This window comes from Psammomys obesus, unplaced genomic scaffold (assembly GCF_907164565.1).
Source record: "Psammomys obesus unplaced genomic scaffold, mPsaObe1.curated_primary_1811, whole genome shotgun sequence".
NCBI lineage: Eukaryota > Metazoa > Chordata > Mammalia > Rodentia > Muridae > Psammomys > Psammomys obesus.
Window position 1 is genome coordinate 1,165,677 of NW_026596100.1, and position 19,945 is coordinate 1,185,621.

The 19,945-nt window shown below is 42.6% G+C and overlaps 1 protein-coding gene across 1 annotated transcript in view; it reads right to left on the bottom strand.

Moving 5' to 3' along the window:
* Positions 1-2,689: 2,689 nt before the first annotated feature.
* Positions 2,690-19,945, bottom strand: part of Man2a1 (mannosidase alpha class 2A member 1) — a 134,387-nt gene continuing 117,131 nt past the window's right edge. Inside the window, exons 19-21 of the mRNA XM_055628377.1 lie at positions 16,306-16,509; positions 7,284-7,394; positions 2,690-5,244 (exon numbers count right to left, since the gene is read on the bottom strand). Of these exons, the coding sequence (XP_055484352.1) occupies positions 5,086-5,244; positions 7,284-7,394; positions 16,306-16,509 (474 nt within the window). The 3' untranslated portion in view covers positions 2,690-5,085. The remainder of the gene's footprint in view (positions 5,245-7,283; positions 7,395-16,305; positions 16,510-19,945) is intronic.

The window sequence follows — 19,945 nt, forward strand, 5'->3', positions numbered from 1 at the left end:
CTGGCCTGGAAATACCCTTAAGATTTCAGGCAGAAAAACAACATATGTAAACAACAAAAACAAACAAGCAAAATGTTACAGAATTTTCATCTTTTTATTCTTTATCAAGTTTTTTGATATTTTTGCTTCTCAAAGTTTCCATGTGCTGAGCCTATTGTTTACTTATTGAACAAGTGTTTATGGGACTCCTGTGTTCAACCTGTATCCACAAAGCTGACCAGATGAAGAGCTTGCATCCTGGGCAAGTCCAATCATTTGGACGTCAGGCTTGGAAAGGAAAGCGAGGCAAGGAAAAGACTTGGAAGTGAGAGTAGTGGCACACACTGCTGCTCAAAGGTGAGCAGAGAGAGAAGGCTGCCCTGTGCAAAGGCCCTGTGTGCCACGTCAGAGATGCATGAAGACAAAAGACAGCAGTGAAGGGGCAGGGCAGCAGGTGTGGCCGCTGGTCAGATAGAATCCCTAACCTTGAACAGTCAAGTTCAGGCCAGCTAGGGTTCTTTGGCCTTTGCAGTGTTGTGCTTTCTCAAGTGTGTTGGCAAAGAGGAACAACAAACAAGGAAAAGGCCTTCTAAATATCTTTCAAGTTCCCTTTGGCATCTGGGTGGAGAAAACCAAAGAAAACACGACCTAAAGAGAGCAGGCCTGCAAAAAGGACCCGCCTGGACCCAGAGGTAGTAGTCAGCTATTGTTGTGGCACTTACCACTTGGGATGTTCTCTGGCTTTTAGAAACCATGTAGAAACTACTCCTCCGGAAATGGTCTTGGCCTGTGCTCAGTGAAGACACAGATTCGCAAGGAAGGTTGTTAAAATTTGGATTCCGATTCCCTTGGTCTGGGGTAGGGGTGGAGGATCTGTGGTTCCAGTGAGTTTCTAGGACATGCTTCAGGGCTGACCACCCCAGCGGGAGGAGGGCAGGAGCAAAATGCAGCTTCAAATTTGGCTTATGTACAGCTGTTCTACTCACTTATATCATCGCATACTTTGGGAGAGGAGCCATATGCTATGGTTCCCAGAAAGTGAGGGGCACTTGTTATAAACAGACAGGGCCCCCACACAGACAGTGGCCAATACAGGGACAGCACCGGGTGAAGTTTTCCTTTGAGGAGGTTTGTTTAGCAGCTCTCTGCACAAAGCAGAGACTTGTCCCAGTTGGCAGGCTGAGCCACACATTCTGTTTCCCCGTTCTGGCCTTTACCAAGTCATGCCTGAGATCTTTTCTGCTAAGATAAGGTTAATCCTTGACAAATTAAAAGATTAGTTCTTCTATGAAAACCTTACTAAAAGGCAAATTAGGCATACTCTCTGCTTTCTTGAAATTTCCCATCTGCATTCGGCTTTCCTCAGCAGCGCGTTTCTACGGCACTTCGCCCATCTGACATCTGAAACACCAATTCTCACCCAAAGCATTCTTATCACCCACATGCCACTTCCACAGCCATAGAATCCCATTTTGCTTGGGCCAATCCCCTTCCCACAAGGTTCTCATTTCTTAAGTCTATATCCTCAGTCCAATCATTGGCATAGGAGCTAGAAGGAAGCCAGCGACACTAAGTGAGACATGCTTTAAACAATGAGGTGAAGAAGCTCTTCCCACCAGGGCCTCTGCGATGTCTACACACAGTTCTACATGGTCTGGTGGCCATGTTGCCAACAAATGGACAGCCCGAGGATGAGGACAACAGTGGGAAAGCCAAGCTAGGAGATAGTGTGAACCCAGGAAACTTCACACTCGGCTTCTGCTGAACGCGGAATGCTCTCTCTGTATCCTTAAGTTACTCATGGAAGGCATTTTCCCATCTTAGATTAAGGCAGTTTACACTGAAGGATTCTTGTCCATTTCAACCTCAAGGTATTTTATTTGTGTTCAGCCTGCTACATGACAGCCACACTTGCTAATTCCTTCTCTACCGTAGGTTTTGATCCAACCACTCAAAACCAGAATTGCCTCTTTTCAAATCAACGTTTGTAGGATGTGTTATGAACAACACATACTCACCTAAACCACCTTTTCTTTGCCAGTTTTAATATTAAAATTTATGTAACATATTGATAATCAAAACTTAGAATCAATGACGTAGTTTTCATTACGTCCCAGGGAAATATATTTTTACATTTCTCTACTGCATGCCACCCAAAATAATGTTTCCCATTAGCAAGCACCTTCAGGACAGTGTCCTTCACCCTCACCTGAGGGAGCTTTCTGCAGTCACTCCTCGGCCCTCACAGCTGTGTGCTGGCCCGGACAGGGCAGGGGCAGCATGAATTCTTTCTTCGTACCAGCTTTTTTTTTTTTTTTTTTTTTTTTTTCTGGATCAATTTACAAGGACTTTCTTAGCTCTATGTGCTGATTTACCTCCATTTCCTGGTCTGTCCTGCTCTTTCCATATATGGAATCCTACCAAAGTCTTCTTTACCCAGCCAGCTAAAGGAAGGATCCAGGCATCCATCTGCTGGAAATTTCTCCAGACCCCAATCCACAAAAAAGGTGCTCCAAACACAGACGTGAAACTTGCTAATATTCATCTACCTCCTGTTCACAGAACCCCCTTTTCTTACTAAAACTGGGCTGAAGAAAGATGATTTTCTCATGAAGGAGCCAAGAACTGGCTCTACCCAACTTCTTTGATATAAATGTGTTAATAGGCCTGTTTACAAATAGGATTAAGAACTACTCTAGAAGACAATGCACATGGTAAGATTATATTTTATTAGAGATCTTATATTACATATTCCCAAAAAGTTATAAAAATCTTCCGAGAAAAATATCAAAACCTGTTGATTTCAATGAGCAAAATAATCAAAATGAAAGTAAACATTTTTCTTCTAGACAAGGACTGTGAAAACATTTCAGCACAAAGTACAAAGACACAGGAAGATAATTACAATGTTTTACAACATCTTACATCATTTTATTTAAATCATTATCTTTAGAAACAAGAACTCTGATATTTGAACAACGCACCTCCAAACAAAATTAAAATTTCAAAATGCAGGGAGAGAGCAGTGAAACAATTACTCGGTCCACTGAACATCTATGATGATACATGTAATAAAACCTAACCAAACAGACCAGAGATCATGACTGAAATGTGGCTGGCTGTTCATGTGTGCCAGAGAAACTGAATTATTTAGTTAGTTCTTGACCATTACCCAAAGCAAAAACACCCTCTCTTCATTTCCCTGATGCTGTAGTCTGAAAATCACTTTAAAGAGCAGACGCTTGCTGGTTGAGTGGAATTTCTGCTTTACCCGTGAGTAAGTGGCTGGTGGCAGCGACCCAGGGCAGATCCACTGTTGCTGCAGTAGTTCTCATTTCGTCCCACCAGAACTTCTGCCGTGATTAAGCCACTTAATCACAGAACACGGTGGCCATCCACAGGAAGGTTCCCACGTAAAATACATCAGGAATACTGATCACCTCCCTGGGAGCTGCGCTCGGCCATCCGAGCTAATGTCCGTAAGGTCTACAGAAGGAAGCACTTCTGCTGTACTTTAGCTGCTTATTCCCTGACGAACGAGGGAGGGAATGTACGTCAGATGCTTATTGCATGAAATGATACCCTTGCGGTATTCTTGTCAACTCTGGTATGAACTCAACAGAACAGTGAGTATAGGAGATGACTATCAGAATAAATGCTGAGGCAGAAATGATCTTCTCTGTAAGGGTATTGGAATGACAAGAGGTAAATGAAAGTGTAAAGTCAAATAATGCTAAATTAGGTTAAGACACTGAAGAGAACTTTTTGAAAGTGTGTATAGCCAGAGATTTCTTTCTGTACTGAAATTAAATACCATTATTATATTAAAGAAACAATGACCCCAACTTAACTCAAACGTTCTGTGATGGCACATGGGCTAGAATGACACGCTGAGTTTATAACACACAGAGTTTGGAACATGTTCTTTAGTGAGAAACATCAAGATGAGCTACACACAGTGGATTGTAAGACAGTCTATTTTAAAGCATTCTCTCTTTAATATGGTTAACTACTGTGAAATGCAAACAGTATTTGGATCTCATGTTAGAAAATCCTTGCTTCAAGTTGCAGTTTCCTTGGCAGCAGCATATTTTAATTAGCAATATTTTTCTCCTTGTTTTGTTTTTCTGACATCTCAGTACATTCAAATAGTCAAAATGTTTAGAGTAACACCACCACAAATTTAATGAAACAGATCAGAATGTGGCCAGCATCATCAAGGAAAAAGAAAGTACCCGCCCCTGACCCACCCTCCCAGCACCTCCCCCTTCCCAAACAGTAATGTGGACACCAAAAGATTTAACAAGACTTGTAAAAAAATAAGGCACATTTATTTTTGATATGGTAATTTAAAAATAGAAAACCCCGCCTTGGAACACCTGTATTCAAATGAGCTGTTTAAAAAACACCTTGTGGTACCTAAAATGGAGTCGCTTCTTCCGTTTTAGTGACAATGGAATAAATTGCACCTATCCCACATTGTCAAGTAATGAAAATATGCCTCTTCTTCTACTGGCGAATGACTAAAAAACCAGTTTTGTTGTTGTTGTTGTTTAATGTACGGGTAGTCAAGAAGTTCATTGGGAAAGAGTATGAAATCAACTACCTTTATCGTAAGGGTTGAGGGATTGCACTTTTCCACACATTTTATCTACACAAAAAATTTAAATTTGTACCAATGATCAATGATAACTATTTTGGTCGTTAAGCTACTATCTACCAACTTCTGATTTTGTTTTCCATTTAGGTCAAATGGGTATTTTTATAAAACGAATGATCAGAAACATGAACCCTTCTAAGAATCTCTTTACAACCCTCAATGCAAACCTAATTAGTTAGCATTTAACCTGAGATACAGTCTGTTGAGGGGTTGTCTTTCAATATTTCCTCATTTTCCTCATTAGATTTATTCACACTGATAATGGTAGTTGTGGGACAAACTTAGAAAACGAAACCTTTTGGAAAGCATGGCTTTTGCTTCTTCTTCTTCTTCTTCACAGAACTCATGTTCTCACAGTGGCCAGAAGCTAAACTAATGCGCTTAGTTATTGCACGTTAACCCAAGGACGGTGGCAACGCCAGAGGTTCTTCACTCAGATCTCAAAGTCAGGTTGACCTCAAGCGGATTCGGAATGTGCTGATTTCCATGGGACTCAACTTGATCTCAGTCATATTCTGGGCTTCTGGAGGCGTGTGCATCAAGGACAGTGAGGAGGGGATCAGACTTTCCACAGCAAACTGGTTGAAAACCTTCGGAACTGACATCTAAAAAGGCAAGTGACAAGATTTGCACATTCAGGTGAGCCCCGAGAAGAGGCTGGTAGCACATCTATAAAGTCAGCTTAAGAAAAGCACAGGAGGGAATACGTTTATATGCTGGAGTTCCCTTTTAAGATGAAGAAAGACACTCATGGTATATACTCACTTATAAGTGAGTGTTAGACATACAAGATTAACATACTAAAATCTATAGTCCTAAGGGAGCTAAACAAGAAGGAGAACCCTAGGGAAGGAGCTCAATCCTCATCCAGAAGAGCAAACAGGATAGACTATGGAAGTAGAAGACAGGAAATAGGACAGGAGCCTACCACAGAGGGTCTCTGACTCTACTGATTGGGGTATCAAAGCAGATGCTAAGACTCATAGCCAAACTTTGGATGGAGTGCAGGGAATCATATGAAAAAAGGAGGAGATAGAAAGACCTGGAGGGGACAGGAGCTCCACAAGGAGAGCAACAGAACCAAAAACTCTGGGCCAAGAGAGCCCTGCAGATGCAGATACCCCAACCAAGGACCATGCATGATGAGGACCTAGAACCTCTGCTCAGATGTAGCCCACAGACTCACTCTCCAAGTGGGTTCCCTAGTAAGGGGAGCAGGGGCTGTCTCTGGCATGAACTCAGTGGCCAGCTCTTTGATTACCTCTCCCTGTGGGGGTGCTACAGCCTGGATCTAAAGTGAATAAATTGTGATAGATAGATAGACAGACAGACAGATAGACAGACAGACGATAGATAGGTTAGAGGAAGAAAAAAAGAACAGGAAGGAGAGAGGACACCCTGGAACACATGAGCTATCCTGGAGAGATACATGACTGTGGCCATTCCCTGGCATTTCTTTTAGTGTTACATGTGGATACGTCCACTACAAGAGTGGACATTACGAGCCAACAAATCCCAATAGTCCCACGGACTTGAAAATCATCAGATTCTTTTGATGGATATTTATCCCTAATAATGGAGGTTTTAAACCAACTACCTTGACATTTCCAGAGAGTCTCACATTAACAATGGCTTGTCATATGACTGGCCTCCATTTACAGGGTCATTGGGAAAATACATTCTTCACCTTGCCAGATTATCCTGAAGTGTCTCTTGGAATAATATGCCTCCACTATCCCTCTTAATACTAAAAGTTTCCTTATGTATACTCAGATCATCTCCAATAGAATGGAAAGACACTGTAAAACACACACGGGAAAAGTGGGTAAAGACCATTCATTCAAGTCGACATTCTTCTCAGGCCTTTGCATGTGTGCTGATCTATAGATGGGGACAAGAGTGCTTGAATCTGTTCTGTCATGTGCCTATGGAGTTCTGGCAAAAAGCTGGCTTTGCCAGGCCGCTGGGTAGGCAGACCTGGCTATGCACTGGGACCAGCCAGCTAGCTACTTTGAGTCATGGCTCACTTGGAGGTGGTGAACCAGAAGTTCATCCTTCTAAGGAGAGGCTAACGAACTGCCAGGAGACCAACTTGAGAAAAATCAAGAACAGGCAACCAGCCAGCAGGGTGTAGGCTAAAGAGCTGTCTGATCGCCACAGTGTTGACACACACACAAATCTGGATCAATCAGGAGACCCAGATGCTCATTTATTTCTCCAAATGAATCAACTGACTTGACTGTTGCACAGATGCCTCTGGAAATTATTTTAAAACCTGTCCTGGCCTTTGTGAAATATGGGTTTTAAACTACCAGGGATGAAATACATGGTATGCGAGCATACATGGCCCAGGAGTTGAAAATGAACAGAAGATGTAAAGAGCTCTGTGGTCTCAAAATGGAAGACCAACGAGACAATAGGAAGGCTACTGCCAAGTGTGTAGACTCCAGCCATGCACGTTCAAGCTCGCAAGATCAAAACTTCAGGTGCAACAGGTGTCTTCCGAAGATGAGGCCTCTTCAGCTGGCATGCAGGAAAGGGTGGGCAAATGAGTTCGAGGCACTGAACTGTGCTGTATTATCTTCAGAAAGTGAGGATTTCAAAGCACACTGTATTGACTAGTGAAAACACAGTCTTCACTTACCTTTCCCTGAGTGGTCGAACAGGATAGCCCCAAGCCTGGACTGGAGAACTGGCAGTCAAACCCCTTCCTGTGGAGGATCAGGGCTGCCTCATCTGAATAGCCTTTAGCCACCTGAAGTGAGAACACCAACATACCATGTAAGCATTCAAGTGAGTGTTCACAGCACGCCACACAGCGGTTGATGTCTGCACATTTATTCTGTGATGAGATCCAATCAACTTATCTCTTCGAAGGGTCCACATTCATCAGGCCCAGTCATCTCTATCCCCATACAAGTTGACCTCAAAGGTCCTGCTTAAGTAACTTACTGCCTTTGTTTCTCCTCTGATCCCTAAAGGGTTAGATTTCTTTTTGCCCACATGTTAATATCGAATCATGTTTTATCAAAGTAGCCTCAAATAAAATAGTTTTTCACACACATATCTATTGGTTAAAACACACCTATATTTACTTCAATTTGGTCAAGTAATGACATGATATCAGCTTTACCACCAAAAGATGCTTCTCTATGGAATACCACTTTTCATGAGCTGCACTGATATTTTTAATCTGAAATGTGTTACTTCTTTGTTTATATACAAGAGACATTTAAATTGAATTAGTTATGCCATGTCAGCCCATATTTATTAACTTGACATATCATTTAAGTTCACGTTACAGAAATCCTCCTGGGCAATGAGTAAAACACCAAACATAACCAGTCAGTGATGAGAAGAAACACATCTCATTTATTTATTTATTCATTGCAATAAACTCTCTTGTATCCATTTAAATAGCGATGCTAGGAATGATTGAGATTTGGGGATATTTGAAGTTAGAACCATCTTAACATATTTTGTTTTCTAAAGTGTAAAGTCTGGGGAGATGACTTGGTGAGAAAAAGGACTTGCTGGGCAAGCTTGGTGATGAGTCCTTCACAAAACGAGAACCTACACAAAAGCCAGAGGCGTAATGCAAGCATCTGTAATCCTGGCAGCCCTACCAGAAAATGAAAGTCTCTGGACACAGTCTCTGGACGCTCACAGGCCAGTTAGCCTGCTGACAGGGCTACAGAGGCACCCTGCCTCAAAACAAGGCAGAAAGTTGAAAACCAACGCTTCTTCTAACTTCTACATGTAGACTGTGGCTTCTGTACACACTCACATATAATCACACACACACACAATAAAATGAAAGTATAAAGACATTTTTGAGGATAAGCAAAGTAAATTGAAAATCACTGGAACCTTTATGAAATATAGGTATCTGAAGGAAAGCCGTGTGTTGCTAGATACTGATTCTATGATAAACACAATGTGCTTCTCTCTCCAGCCAGAGAAATGACATGCCCAAGCTCATGGGCATCTTCGCTGGAGGACAAGCTTGATGTATTCCAGATATTTTTTCTGAATAGCTGCCAGCATCTGCATTGGATTTGAAACTAAGGGGCCTGAGTAGTTTAAAACTGTCCTCACCTCAGCGTGTGACCTGGGAGAGCATATGTTATGATGCTTTGCACGAGTATTTTTTCAGTGGTATTCCAAGGTTTGTTTGAAGGGAAAGAAAAATGGCAATTTAGGAATCTGAGTTGTCAAGTGTCTACATGCAGACACTTTAAATCTATATATAGATGATAAGGGAGTCTAGTAAAACTTCAACATAATGCTGTGCCCTGACACACACCTCACAAGCACACGGAAAACCCTGCACTAATCATACAGAGGTCATCGTACGAACAACGAGGAGAACTCAGTCCTGTACCAGCCGCGGCACCTGGAGCAGTCACTTACTATAAGCACCAATTTGTCTACAAAACAGAACTAATGTTGGCCTACTTCCTGCATGAGTCCACCCCGTGGGTGACTCCAGACCATTGTCTGCAGTGGTCACACAGAGCCTCAAAGGATAGGGCCTCAGAGCCTAGGGTGGAATTCTGTCAGCTGAACTCTCTCTCCTGCTATGTTCAATAAAACCAGGTCTTTTTCCTCTAAAATGAAGACGAAATAAAATAATGTAGTCAGGATGTGGCCCAGGTTTTTACATAGGATGCCCTTGGCACGTCAGCTACCTGTGTTTTTAAAGAAAGTATCGAGTAAAAATAGGTGATTACTTTATAAATACTGTAAGTTAATATAAATGAAATTCCTATTCATAAATTTCCACACTGACATTATAACTTTTTACCTAAAGAATAAGATAACTAAGATTATATATCTGTTTGGGGTCCAAGCCCCCAAACAGTCTATGTGCAGATTAACAGATTAGATGGTCTCTTATTCAAACTCTCCTAGAAGCATTTGTTTCTACTAACGTAAAACATGTGGCATTTTAACTCTCTGGACCATTCATAAAAGCTACTTAATCTTCTGTGGAAGACTCCATATACATATATATGTTAGAAATATATATATATGAAAGAAACCTAAATGGCAGCATCAAATGACAGGGAAGAGAATGCCCCAACTAGTAAATCTTACCACCAGGTAAATCTTTGATGCTAGGAATGGGTTCCTTCTAGTTGACTTTCTGGAAAACCCCACACATCACGGGCAGTTGTCGAGGCTCCAGGTTGCCCTCCGCAAACTAAGGTATAGCCCTATTGCTGAAGACACTACTTACACATTTCCTTGAGCATAAAATCGAGTTTCATTTCAATTCCTATTCATAAATTCATAAAACTACTGTTCCACTAAAGGAACATAGCAATAAAATGGCTCCTAATGACATCCTGCCATATTCATAGATCAGTGTCTTGCTCAGCCATCATCAGAGAAGCTTCCTCCTGCAGTAGATGGGAACTAATAGAGACCCACAACTGGACAATGCGCAGAGAGTGGAAGATTCCCTCCCCTCAGAGCTCAGGGTCTATGCAGACCGGATGTAAGAACCAGAGGGAAAGTCTGACTCTAAGAAAACAGCGTCTCCAGACACAAGAGGACTGACATACACATAACCTCACAGACACTGTGGCAGCGTGCACAGGACCTGCAGCAGGTTCCAGTCAGATGAGGTTCCACAAGGAGAGCGGGGGTGTTGACACAAGCTCCACCCCTAACCAGGAAGCTATCTGTAACTGACACCCACTTGCAAAGGGAAAGTTAGCTTTCTCCAAAGGAGCCTCATTGGGTTTATTACCATACATGGACATGGCGTTTTGTAAAACTGTAATCTCACTTGCCTTGTTTGGGGAGGCTTGAGACTCCTTAAGGCACTTCTTGGAACTGGCCACTCTGGGGAGGGCATAGATTAAACATTGGCAAATGACTGCCCCAACGAAAGCCTCCGCCACAGACTTTGTAGACTTTGGGCTCCTATTACTTAGTTTGGGAAAATTTTTAAATCTTGTCTTTTACTTATACATAGCTTCTGATTTAGTGTTCTGCCCAAGACAGAGAAAGAAAGAGAGAGAGAGAATTAAAATGGGTATGATGTTCTTGAATGACTGAGGAGATGGGGAGTATCTGGGAGCAGTTGGGGGAGGAGAAAGCATGACCAGAATATATTCTATGAAATTGTTTTCAATAAAATAAAATTAATCAAAAAACAGTAGGGGAAACCGTGAAATTAACTTGAATATACATTCAGGAAACTTTGTAAATTCAAGTAGGTGTACGATATGCTCCAGGAAAGTAAACATGTGCTGAAGTAAGTTTTAAAGAATCCACTAACTAACACATTAAATCAGGACTTCAGAGAAGGAGGGGTGTCTGTGTGTGTGTGTGTGGGGAGAGAATGTGTAACCTATGAAAACTCCACAAAGTGCTATGTTAGGCAACTGTCTTTGCGAAATAGGCTAGGTCACATCTGAGGGTGAATAACTGAGGTCAGGTTATTCACTGGTTGGGTGGTCACCAGTCAAAAGTCCATTATAAAAGTCACTTCCAGAGATAAGATCCAACATCCAGAGAGCTGGGCTGGGAGGCTATTTCTGCAAACTGATGGCAGCGTGGGGAAGGATGAACTGGTTTACACAACGAAATGCTCAGACAAGCCTGGGGTCAGAGAAAGCTGCATCAAGTGAGGTCTGGCTGAATAAACCAGTCATTCTTAAGGTTTTGAAGAACCATAAAGTTTCAGTAAACGCAGTGAGCTGGGTTGGAGTCCTGAGGAGTTCCTCGGTCATCAAAGGCCAACCATAGTGACAGTGACAGCATGTGGACTACAAGCTGCGTGCCAGGCAAGAAATATAATACTCTTCACAGATGAACTCACTTCATGTCACAACAGCCTTCACGATGGTTAGCAAACTCAGTGCAATTATATAATATTAGCAAGTCTGCATCTGGAGGAAATCCCCTGCAAAGCACTCTCTCTTACAGTGTGAGAGCAATGCTCACTCAGGACCCGGCTTGAGCACTCCGAGGAGCTTGCTAATTCATTGGTTACTACACCTCCATAGGAGAAGGTAGGAAAGGGCAGTCCTCAACACTTCCAGCAGTATCTCTCTTCTTATTTCCATGCTAAGAGTCAGCATGAGATAAGCCCTCACTCTGACCAGAGTCTCTAAGGACAGCCTGGGCCACAGCCTCCTTATAGAACTTCAGAGGTGTTCACATAGTAAGGCACAGACAAATACCCGTAGAATGATTTCTTTACACTGTTCATATTCTTCAGGAATTTATTTAATAACCCACATAACATTCATCTTCACTGTATTCTGGCAGTGAGAAACTTTTGAAGATCCCAATACTTCGTTTCAAGTCCCAAGACAGAAAGTAACCAGTAAAAATTCATTTTTCAGGACACTCATTAAAAGGCCCACTAACAGTTCTTAGTTTGATCAACAAGCTCAGATAACAGATGTTAGGGGAAGGTGAGCAGTTGTTCTTAGATATGAACAACAAAGGACATCCCACCCCTTCAATTTTCACCTTTTCAGAAGCCAGGGAGATCAATGAAGCACCAATCAATCCTTATAAAAAAAGGGAAAACAAAAACCTCAAAGTGTCATTTATAAGAACAGGGGTGGGGACAGTGCTGGTGGAGGGGTAAACAAGGACGGACGGAAAGTTTCACATTAAAAGCGGCACTGGTTTTGAAATGTTTGGTTAAGTGTTTGCAAGAACACAGTAAAAAGATTTACAGAGAATAAAGTAATATGTGCAAATTAAATGAAAATGTCAAAACATAAAAAGCAATGGAGTAAGTTGACAAAATCTGGGTCACGCGTTATTTTTCAAAGCATTAAAGCTGATTGGCACACTCTCCAAGCTGAATTCTGAATGGAGTTGCCTCTGGTTCCTTCTGTTCCAAAAGTAATTTGCAGGTCAGCCTTCAGAACTCTATGACTCATGAATGTCTTCCCATGGGAGTTGTAGGACCTGAATGACAATGGTCCCCACTGGCTCATATGTTTGAATGCTTGTTCCTCAGCTGGTGGAACTGTTTGGGAAGGATTAGGAGGTGTGGCCTTGCTGGAAAAGGTTGTCACTGGGGGGAAGCTTTGAGGTTTCAAAAGCCCACCCCATTTCTAGTTAGCCCCCCTTTCTACGTGGCTGTCTCAACATGTAAGCTCTCATCTCACTGTTCCAGGGCCATCCATGTCTGCCTGCTTGCCTGCTCCCATGCTTCCTGCCACGATCATGGACTAAATCTCTGAAACTGCAAGCAGGCCCCAGTTAAACGCTTTCTTTTTGTAATTTGCCTTGGTCATGGTGTCTTTCCGCATCCTCTCTACCAAGACTCCCCTTTCCTTGAGGAGCTATCCTTTCGTGATGCCCTGGACTTTCCTGCTTAGTATACTTAGGCGGTGTTTGTGTTACCCAGGTTTCAAACCTTTAAAGAATCTTCACCGGAAGTGTGTGATAGTAAAGGGAAGAGAGAATGTTCAAGAGAAGACAGTTCACAGAAGCGAGGATGATGAGGCATGCTGAGTGAGAGGGTTAGCAGTTAAACTCGCAACCAGCAGCCGGAACGTGCCAGCCCACTCTACACTCAGTGACAAGGCTCCTGAAACACATGCTTGTCATCTCATTATAAATACACAGCACATATAGAAAATGTAAGTGCAAATATCCCCATAGAAAAAAAAGAGGCTTGTCTACTTATAACAAAGTCAATTCCTGCAAGTTTGGAACTCTGGGAACCAGAAACAGTTGACATGATACCTTCTAAGACTCAGAAACAGACTTACTAGGTGAGTTTATGCTAACTCACTTATGCTAATTCTCATTTTTAAATGGAGGTAATGTACTAGTTTCTAGTCTCAAAAGGAAAGGTCTTTCTAAATTTTTATTTTAAATAAATTATATTAAATAATTATTTAAATTATTATTAAGTGTCCAGGTTCTGCTCCCTATACAGACAGAATCAGAAATCTCCAAGATGGGGACATTTGTCAAAATCTCTGTCTCTGAAGGCTCCCAGATTTGAGCTTAATTCAGAGACTGAGAACTGGTACTCAGTTTAACCATAGAATCCTCTTCCAGCCCCGCTTGGCCATTCTCAACTCTGACCACACTTCCAGCACTCTTTGGCCTTTCTCACTGGTCTCTGAATACACAATTCTTTTATCTATGAGCAGCTAGGATGACCAGGCTGAAATTTAGAACTGAGTGGCCAGGGATGGGAAACGGGCAGAAAAGGTACTCCCATGATGGGAAGTGGGGACAAGTGCCTTTCTCAGACCTATTAGGAAATGTAGGCTGACATTCCACCTGTGCAGACCTTGGGTCTTGCTTAGACACTACTACCTACATCAACAGGGCTTGGGGGAGGCACTGCAATCCCCGTATGTTTGCCGCTCTTGCATGCTACACGTCACAGGGATGTGGAGTCAGGAACCCAGTGATGGACGGGTACCTGAAAGTGTAGGCTGAAATAAAACCTTTCCTTCCCTAAGTTCCTTTGGGTCAGAGTGTTACAGCAAGAGACACAAACTGGAACAGGGAGTAATTAGGCTCCTGTAATTGGGAGACAGCCAACAAAAAGCCCACAAAGAAGCTACCATTAAAAGGCAATGATGCTAAAACAGTGCTGGCCTCGGACGACGAGGAGTATGACCCCACCCCCACTGAGTGACCTAGGTAACTTGAGCTACTGCGTAAAAACCATACCTTTAATACAATTACACAAGAAGCGTCATCTATAAATGAGGCTGAGGGACAGTGGCCAGAACTGCCCCACTGCCAGAGGGCCTTGGGATTCTCGGATTGCTAGTGAACTCGGCATCTATGTCAAGGAGCAGGAACCTGTGCCCCGGAGTCTTCTCTGCCCTCTATTCTTTTGTTCTGTTTCAACTCTTGAATTAGTGACAGAGAGCTGCCTCAAAGAGGCTGTTCTTTCTACGGGCCACTCTGGTCTTCATGGGTCAAAAAGAAAACATTAAAAAAACATGATAAAATGCTAGAGGGAACAGGCTCACAGCTCACTCATTCAGAAGTTGGTCCTGTCCCAGGCACAGGCTCTGTTCTAGGCAGGATGCTATAGCACTGGGTAGATGAAGGGCTAAGCTCCCATGATCAGGTGGCAGGTGTCCCTCTCAGCTTTCCTACTTGCTCTTAATTATGCCAAGATCACCCTCTCACTGTCCCTTGGAGTCCCCCAGAAGTCTGGACTGCACCTTTATTTCCTGACCACCTCCAGGCTTCTACCCCAACTCTTACTTTCTCTGTGGGGATCTCTCTACCCACCCCAAGCAAACTTGCATCACCTTCTCCGAACGTCACTAGGATCTCTTTGTCCTCCCTAACTCTCACCACCACTTCTTCTTCGGAAGTTATCCTTCTCCTCCCACTGGAAACTATGACTGAGGAGCTGAGGACATCCATCTGTCTGGTTGACAGCTATATGCAGTGCCTAGCTAGCACCTAGCTGGCTTAACACAGATTCTGCATGCTCACCTCACATGATAAAACAAATGTTTCAACACAAACACACACACAGTCAGGCTAGCAGGGTATGTGTTCATTATTACAAGTCATGCAGCTTCCTGTATTGCCTTGCAGAAGTTCCTTATCTTGGACATGAAGTCTATAAATGTCTAAACATCCGCAATGTAGACATTCATCCTCACTCACTTGGTTTGTTTCCTTTATTCTTAAACCCTCCTCTCATCTTAGCTTGAGCTCCTTCCTGTCTTTACGCTGAGTCCATTTTCTATGAGACCTTTCCCACAGAATCCCTGTCACTGGCTACATCCAGCTGTGACCTACTTGCAACATCAAAACAGCTGCATCACACTTAAGGAGGGCAAATGTCTGATCTGTGCTCACTGCATCTGCAACCTTTTCCACTTTAAATATGGACATAGATGTAAGCAGAGACACCAGCAGTGACCCTGGATGCCTAATACATCCTTTCCATGCTCCTTCTCCAACGGGCTAGGACACAAGAGCAAAACACAGGCAAGAGCTGTCATGTTTCCAAACAAAGATATGAAAGATAAAGCATCTAGTGTAGAAATGATTAAGCACTGGGTGGAGAATCTGACTTGAGAGCCCTGGCCAACAAATAAAAGTAAATGAAATAAGCAACTAGAATGAAGAGTCTGGCTCTGTCCCCGATTATGAGACCCAAGGCCAGCATTAGCTTCCATGTATGGAAAAGGGGAAGACTCTGACCTGGTCATCACACAGGACTATCCTGAGAGGCAAATAAATCCATGCTGGAAAATTCGCTAAACCAGAGGGGCTATCAAGTGAACACCATAGCAGCCATAAGGGAAGTCCTTGTGATTATTTCACAAAGCTCAGGAACGCTTACTACATGTTATTTTAAGATTTTTATTTATTCGTGTGTGGGGTGTGTGTCTGTGTATGTACATAAAATGCAGAAGAATGGGGGTGTGGTGACCTCTGGAGCTGAGTTACAGGCAGTTGTGAACCTACTCATCCTGGGTGCTGGGAACTAAACTCAGGTCCTCTGCAAGAACAGGAATTCTGTGCAATTGCTCCAAAGCTTACTGTACTTCCTTCGCCTTCCTTACCCCTTGAACCAAGTATAGCGTGTAAGAAGTAACTTCATGCAAGTAAGAGAGTGAGTAACGGCGTCATAAGGACAGGGTGTAAGAAGCTACTTTATACAGACATATTCTGGAGTTTACCTTTGACTGTATTGTTCGTAAGTTAACCAGATGGATGTCACAAGGCAGAGACGACTGCAGCAGAGGGAATTCACTCAGCATCTTAAAGGTAGGTGAGGAGGGCTCGGCCTTTAGTATCATGGGGAGGAATGGATGATTGAGGAAGGATGAAGTCATGTGACTGAGGAGGGAAGGATAATTGACTGAGCTCTTCTTCTCTTCTTCCTGTCAAGAAAACCCAAGAATGCTTACAAGTTTTATATCTGCAGCACTCATCAATTCATTGTCTGAGTTCATGTCAGAGACAACCCCTGCTCCCCTTACTAGGGACCCCACTTGGAAACTGAGTTGCCATGGGCTACATCTGTGTAGGGGTTCTAGGTTATCTCCATGCATGGTCCTTGGTTGGAGTATCAGTCTCTGCAAGAGCCCTGGGCCCAGATTTTTTGGTTCTGTTGTTCTCCGTGTGGAGCTCCTGTCCCCTCCAGGTCTTTCTATCCCCCTTCTTTCATAAGATTCCCTGCACTCTGCCCAAAGTTGGGCTATGAGTCTCAGCAGCAGCTTCAATGCCTTGATCAGTAGAGTCTTTCAGAGGACCCCGTGGTGGCTCCTGTCCTGTTCCCTGTTTTCTCCCACTTCCGATGTACTTCTGAATGAGGGCTGAGTAACACCCTTAGGATCCTCCTTCTTGCTTAGCTTCTTTAGGTGTATAGATTTTAGTATGTGGCTCTTTGATCACCTCCCCCTGAGGGGGGAGCAGCCTTACCAGGCCACACAGGAAGCCAATGCAGCCAGTCCTGATGAGACCTGATAGGCTAGGGTCAAATAGAAGGACAGGAGGGTCTCCCCTATCAGTGGACTTGGAGAGGGACATAGGAGGAGAAAGGGGGGGAGGGTGAGATTGGAAGGAGACGAGGGAGGGGACTATAGTTGGGGTACAAAGTGAATAAATTGTAATCAATCAATCAATCATTGTCTGACAAAGTTTGAATACAAAAGTACTCGAACAATCTGAGGAATATTTCACAAATGACAGTCACAAGGATATACAGTAGAGCATCAAGCTCTCAGGAGGCAAGCTAAAAGCTGCTGCTAACTCACTCTTTAACCATTTCCTCCAGCCAGTTAAGGCTGAAAATCCTAAGGACAATTTCCACATTTTTGATAATGAAAAGCTTTTAACAAAAACTCCCAAACTACCACAACCCCTGCAAAGCACAGGAACCATACTGTCCCATACCTTATACAAGGTTGAATGTGATCACCCTTCTCTGGAGATATCATGCATTGAATTCTCAAGAGTTCCCTTTACACACTTAACAAGGCACAAATAGATCTAAAGCTGTATTTCATAAATGGCAAAAATATCTGAAATCTAAACATTACCAGCTGATGCAATTAAAACCAAACCAAACAGGTTGGTTTTGTTGGCACACGCCTATAATCCCATCCCTGGGAAGTAAGAATCAGTAGCCTTGGCTAAATAGTGAGTTCGAAGCCAGCCTGAGCTACACGAAATCCTAGCTAAAAATATAAACAAAGGAAAATTCTCAAAATAATCTGATGTTTTCAAGACAGAGACTGTCAGGACTGGTGACATATTTAGATCACCTGTGATCTTTGAATTTATCCACTTATGGCCAACTTCTTCATTCTATTTTATTTTAAAACAAGAACCATTCTGTATGTTATAACATAGTATGTATTTATATAGTACCCTTTTGCACAGTGTGATTTAAAAATACTTCATTCTTTGCTGGGACATACTTATCCTTATTAAGGAACATTTATAAATGTCAAACATCAAATAAGTCTACCAGGATTAGGAACCTGATAAGCTAGATAACAGAAAAGACTGAAAAATTACCCAGCGCACTGGTACATGCCTTTAATCCCAGCACCTGGGAGGCAGAGGCAGGTGGATCTCTGAGAGTTTGGGCCAGTCTGGTCTTCAGAGCGAATTCTAGGATAGCCAGGGCCACACAGAGAAACCCTGTCTCAAAAAGAAAAATTAAAAAATCACTATGTAGGTAGACCCTTAGCCAATAAATAAAAAGCAGACTTGGGAAGACTAGAGAGGAGAAAATAATTTGTTGAGGACAGTCTTTTCATCACCGGCTACATTTCATGTGCTTAACTTCTTAAAAAAAAATGACTGAAAATCCTTTTGTGTGACACAGGACTCAAAGGTTTAACTGGTATATCTGTGTAAAAAGACTAGATTTATAGAGATATGGAGCTTAGAATCAGAATGTCAGATTAGCACTGGACAGAAGGGTTCGAGCAAAAGGTGACTCACATTGTGCCAGAAGCTCAGCTGACAGTCGACGTCATTTCAATTCAGAGGGTGGAGAGAAATATTTAATCAGAGGCAAATTGCAGTATTAAAATCCTGACAAAAAGTTAGCTCCGAAAGGGTCATATTGAAATGTATCAATTCCACATTCTTTCGAAAATAAAGATTGCATATCAAATAAAACAATGTTCCCCGGTAATGCTGCCACTTAATATAGCTTGTAGAACAGCATGACTAGAGAGGGAACAAGCTTGACAGGTGCTTAAATGGACTGCTGGACCAAACAGCTTCATCATCTAGGTCAGGATCACTGACAAAATCATTTTTGAGTAATGGAAGATGAAAGATTCTAACAGAAAGGAAAGCATGGTCTTTTCACATCCAAGAGGTGTTCAGTCCATTCGAGGTCAAGATATGTTCATGAAACGCTCTCTGGCTTTGTTCTGTACTGGAGGAATCCTAGAGGCTTGGTGACAGATGAGGTACTTCACCAATGAGTCACCCGTTTGTTGAGAATAATATGCATGCATACCCATCCTCCAAGCCAAGTCTGTGCCCCTGACCCTGGTGCTTCCCTCCCTGGACTGCATTTACAAAACCCACTTGTGGGTCCTAGCCCAAATCCACACAATCAAGCGCTCAAAGGATAAGACTTTAGCAATATAACACTGAACAGCTTCTGCAGGTAAAACTGAAGGACTGAGCCACAGGCTGCTTTGTAGAGCTGAGCTGGGAAATGCTACTATAGACTTCTGCATGAAATAAACAAGGTTCAGAATCAAAGATGTTTTGACAAAATCTTGTAAAAGGAAACAGTTTTAAATGCAACTATTTGAAGAAGTAAAGATCTGGCAGTTTTATTGTTCTCACAAGACAAGTGAATTAAGAGAAGGGTGTGGTTAGTTCTCTCTATAGAAGTATGATGGACTATTTATAACAGTGTTGGGGCTGGCCTGGTTAGTAAATAAAGTCTCAGCCTGGGTTCCCTATTCACATACTTTCTCATGTTGACAGTAACAAGGGACTCCAAGAGGAAGCCTACAGATGAACCACCACACTTTTTAACTCCTTAGAAAGGCAATGTTCTAAACGCCAAGTCTTGGGAGAAGCCCAGCTGTCTAAAGCATATTTGCACAAGTGTTATCTGTTTAATTAAGCGACAAGTGGATCTGCCAGCCCTTTTGTAACTGATGTTGCCAGGTACCTAAAGCATTATTTGGGTTCTTGTTTGGACGGTTTTGGGTTACATAGTCTAGCCTTTTTTGTAGAGCTTTACATTAAAGAGTTTACAACTACACAAGAGCTGAAGCCTTCTTCTTTGTGGTAGTCTTTAATCAGGAACTGAATGTCTCCTGCTGTTCTCTG